Below are 5271 nucleotides of genomic sequence, written 5' to 3'. Positions count from 1 at the left end.
TGATAAAATTGAATCGTACAAACAAAAATGGTGTAAATTATCTAACACTTTAACAAACAATACTGATGACTAAAACAATAATATTATGTAAATTAAACGTATAAACCATAAAACGTAAAAAATTAAATGAAACTGATTCACTTGTCTTTTTTTTCCCTGTCTTGTGTGTGTGTGTGTGTGTTCGTGTGTGTGTGTGTGTGTGTGTGTGTGTGTGTGTTTTGTTTAGTGTAAGAATGATAGTTTTTAAGTAGATTTATTCTTTTTCTTTCTGAATTTTTTGAAAGTTTTGTTTTTTACTTTTTTTCTGTGTGGAGTTTCTATGTAAATGTGAATGATTGTGTTTATATGTTTTTGAAAAATAAAATAAATGAAAAAAAAAAAAAAAAAAATGACCAAGCCGTGCGGAAATCTCCTGGAAATGTTCTTTGGGTTAGGGCTTTAAGCCTTTTCATGTGCAAAGAAGACCTTCTCAAGTTGTACAAAATCGAATTTGCATTTGAATTGGTCAAATGGTTTTTGAACGGTAGGCTCGTAAAATTGATGTTTTTTTCCGAAATTTATATAAATAAAGAACAAATCGCCTGTGCAAAAAAGGACCAAGCCACGCGGAAATCTCCTGGACATATTACTTGGGTTAGGGCTTTAGGCCTTATAACGTTCAAAGAAGACCCTCCAAAGTTGTACAAAATCGAATTTGCACTGGAATTGGTCAAACGATTTTTGAAGGGTAAACTCGTAAAATTGATGTTTTTTTCCCCAAAATTTATATAGAAAAAGAACAAATCGCCTGTGTGCAAAAAATGACCAAGCAATGCGGAAATCTCCTGGAAATGTTCTTTTGGTTAGGGCTTTAAGCCTTTTCATGTGCAAAGAAGACCCTCTCAAGTTGTACAAAATCGAATTTGCATTGAAATTGGTCCCCTGTTTCCATTGTGGTCCTTAAGTGTTGGTGTATATAGCTATGATAATTAATAATTATTGTCAATTTTCACACAAAAAAATAATATCACACTACATAATTCATTGAATTGTAAAGATTATATCTATGCATGTAAGCTAGCTACATGATATAGTGATATGCAAAATCTGCATATCTGGTTAAAGATGGGTATATCTTGTAAAAGTGTACCAGATTATACACGTCATAGTAGTTTAGTTTATACTGTTGTGTAGGAAGCTACACTTTTGAATCTGTTTCTGGATTGCCGTTGAAAGGGTTTGCGCCCACGGGGCCAGCAAACCTTACATTACCAGTCCGACGAGTTAACCACTCGGCCACGACACTACTTCTATGGTAAACTTTAATATTATTGCATAAAGCAATGTTTTAATGAAGTTCTTTAATTTCAGAAATGACTGGAAAGACAATGGCGTGCTCTATCGATTTGCTATTTTGTTATTCTTTTTGTTAAAAAAACTTAATGCGTTTGAGTAAATAAAAAAAAAATACAAATCATGTTTAATTTTGCTGTCGCATGTATACATATTTCTCCCCCCGTAAAGTAGAATGTGTTTACTTAGCAAGATAGTGTAAGTTTTTCAAATAATTCTTTTGAGACTTAATGGTAATAATTTGAATGCGAAAAGAAAAATTGGAAACGTGTTAAAAGAAAATAATTATACTAATTCTAAAGCTCATCTTAATCTTAATTAAAATGTGCCTACCTAACAAATCTGCCTCTTATGGTAAAGATATCTGTTTATTTAAGCAAATGGATTGGTCACTTTTTTGAAAGAACAACAGCAACTACAACTTATTCAACAACAGTATCAACAGCAGTAGTTTCGTCGTCGGCATCATAATTATCATCGGTATCGTCAGTATTATTAATATCAGTATTATCATCAGTATAATTATCATAAGTGACATCATCATCATCATTATCATCATCTCCAACATCATCATCATCACCAACATCGTCATCATCATCACCACCATCAACAACAACAACAACAGTCGTAAGAAGAAAAGAAGAAGAAGAAGAAGAAGAAGAAGAAGAAGAAGAAGAAGGAAGGAACAGCTGTAGATTCATTGACCGTCTGGTGAGAAAGTTGATTTAATTTTCAAACGACTTTTAAAGAAAATCTCAACTTCTTTGATCACGATTTAGTTGATAACACCGGAATATAAGATAAGTTGAAACGTGACCTAGCTCTGGCTGTTATCAGAATAAATTTTTTCTGAAATGAGGACAAAAGTCGGAATCATAAACTATTTATGTGAGTTTCGTTTTATTGCTTAAGCTTCATTTTTGTTTGTACTTTTATATTATGAAATCGTGGTGAAAACAAAAGACAGACTAGTTTTAGAGACTCAAATTAATTATTGTAATTATCACTTTATTTTTTTTTTATCGAAATTGGTCAGTTTTGTACATGTATATCCGATCTACAAGAGTGAAAGGAAATGCCATTTTCTTTATTTTGTTTCACATAGATATTAATGCCCATGTAATATCCCATTTTATGTCTCGTATGAATTCTGCTTTTTCCCCCTGTAGGTTTGAGTATCGTGGCGTTACTCCGCGTAAGTTCAGGAGACTACGCATGCGCTGATGTGAACACAGACGCTTGCAAGTTGATGCATCGCGATCAGCCGGGCATTTGTGATACAAGTATCGGAGATACAGCTTGTCCGAGATATTGCGGGAAATGCCGTATGCTAATTTATTCTTGTTTACATTCTTTCTGTACTCTTTAAAAACAATTGATGCTGATAACTTACTTCATTTCGTGCCAACGAAATTTAGTTGTTGTCTACACAAAGAGCAGAATAATAATGATTTTGAGGGTACTTGATATATTTATTGGCAAAGGACAACTGCACAGACCCAGCGACCTTACCTTCAGGAAGTAGTCCAAAAGCCTATAGAACAGTTAAATAAGCACATTTACATAAAACAACTAGGGCATTAAATTCAAACGAAATAAATAATTCTTAGAATAAACTTGAACATCGATAATGAGTGCGATTGTTAGCCCGTTTAATTAAGGTCTTTTTTGCACTATAAAAATTACTTTTCTGTAAAAAAAAGAAGAAACGGTATGAGGGTATTTGAATGTTGTACACACGTTATTGGTGTATACCTTCATCGAACAGTATTAAAATATTGAGAAAAAAATCATGTCCAATCCATAATCTTAAAGAAACCTCAGTGAAAAGCCCCTTTCAGCAGTACCCGGATGATATGATACAATTGTACATTGTACATCGTGATGTAATGAGGTTTTTATTTCAATGGCGTATACAAATATAAGCTACTCGACCGATAGTCTCCAAAACAGTCGAAGGACAAGCAAAAAAAATGAAATTGCATGAAAGCAAGTTCATGAATAAGCCTAAGTACGGATATGCAAATAAAAAGAAATTACTTTACATATATTCGTGAATCGTGAGAAAATCGTGAGAAAAGGCACGAGAATAATAAATATAAATTGAAAAAATAAATACTTATCCGTACATGAAAGTTTGAAATTAGCACTTAAAAAAACAAAGGCATTTACCGGGTATAACTGACAAGAGGTTAAGAATGAATAATTGAGAGCCTTGTTATCATTAAGTGTATCATTTATTACAGCTCTTGAATGTTTCACCTCCTCAAATCTTGTGCCAGACCTTTCCCAGAGTAACACATTTGTTTGTGATGTGGACCAGGTATGTCAAATAATAAATATTCTTTATAAAGATAGTGTTGATAAATAAGAGGATGTTGCCAAAAATTAAAACCAAAGTTGTATCATAGTTTAGGGACCTTTCATTAAACCGTATACAATCATATACATGCACAGTGCGTTAACTGGAGTCCCAGACTCCAGAGCATGGCCATTGATTGGCTCATATTTGCTGGGGTTTACTTATTATGACAGCAGAGAAAGGGAAAGCGATAGATATCATTTCATTGGTTACTTTTTTCTGGGGTTTGATATTGTGGCAACAGGGAACGTGTTTTTTATGATAAAAACACTCAGCTACGCCCCCTCGTACAAATCAGATAGCCTGGTGTTTCGATGCTCTTTCTATTACTAATTCTGAAATAACTAATCTTTATAAAGATCTAGTTGCGACCAAGAAGAAGGTTCCCAGCAAATGTAAGCCTGTAATAGATCTCTTTTTACGGACTTCTTACGGCGATCAAAAATGTCTTTGAATATTTTATCATTATTTGCAGGTTTGTTATTCAATGGAGGTTACAGATTTTGATCAGAGTCACGGCTTCCGCGGCGGATGTATAGGCAAAGAGGTATTTTACAATATTTTTAAATGACATTTGTCAATATGCCTTGATTCAAAGAAATTACTTGCTACGTTTCGCAAAGACACTTCACGTGACATTGTCAAATACGCATTAGGCCAGAATGTAATAAAAAAAATAATCTAAGCCTATGTTCTGTGTCTCACCTTTGATTGAGAACTAAACGACTGATAAATAAATAATTAGGGCATTGATATTTAATGTCTAAAGTTTTTTTTACTTATTGTTGATTAAGGCTTAGCTTAAACATCGGTCTTTGTTGTCGTTGTTTGTTTTTATAATGCATGTATTTGAGAGTACAAGAATTGGCTTATAAATATCTAATTTTTAAGTAAACTGCATGGATATGCTTTTTGTCGGACAAAGTAAGCTTTTAGAACGAGATATAAGCATGAAAATTTAACATTAATGTGTATAAGTAGCTTGGAACCACAACCCCACAATAATAATAATAATAATATAATAATAATAATAATAATAATAATAATAATAATAATAATAATAATAATAATGATAATAATAATAAACAAAAACACACACACAAGCACGCACGCACACACACCACACACACACGCACGCACGCACGCACGCACGCACACACGCACGCACGCACGCACACACACACACACACACACACACACACACACAAACTGAACAGATCAGAAAAGAAAAGGATAAATATTTCTTTTTCTTATCTCCATCCTTCTATTTCTATTCTTTAAGGTTTGTGTTCCACATGCGGCTTTGACTCCTCAGATATTTGGTAGAAGTTCAAGCGCCGTGCATATACAATGCTGTGATACTGATAGATGTAACGGGCGTAAGTTAATTATTTACCCCACCCATCAAGTATATTTGTTCTTGTCAATAGGCTGGCAAAAGGAAAAAAAAGAAACCATACTTTGATCTTTGTTAAAGCTATTTAATTTTGTCAAATATTCTTTTCATTAATACACATTACTTAGTATTTGACATAAAAGTAATAAACAAAAATATATACTAGTATATAGTCAAAATG

The 5271-nt window shown here is 33.0% G+C and overlaps 1 protein-coding gene across 1 annotated transcript; it reads left to right on the top strand.

The window, feature by feature from the left end:
• Positions 1–2120: 2120 nt before the first annotated feature.
• LOC132760313 (uncharacterized) lies at positions 2121–5102 on the top strand (the record flags this gene model as incomplete). Its single annotated transcript, XM_060752265.1, has 5 exons — positions 2121–2220; positions 2502–2657; positions 3579–3655; positions 4170–4241; positions 4977–5102. Coding segments are annotated over exons 1-5 (465 nt in total), but the record flags the coding sequence as incomplete, so codon positions are not given.
• Between the last annotated feature and the right edge of the window lie 169 nt (positions 5103–5271).

This window comes from Ruditapes philippinarum, unplaced genomic scaffold, assembly GCF_026571515.1.
Source record: "Ruditapes philippinarum isolate M1 unplaced genomic scaffold, ASM2657151v2 ctg19918_1_1_1_1, whole genome shotgun sequence".
In the NCBI taxonomy this organism is placed as follows: Eukaryota; Metazoa; Mollusca; class Bivalvia; order Venerida; family Veneridae; genus Ruditapes; species Ruditapes philippinarum.
Note: the sequence above shows the minus strand (reverse complement) of the source record. Positions and strands in the feature narration are given on the sequence as shown.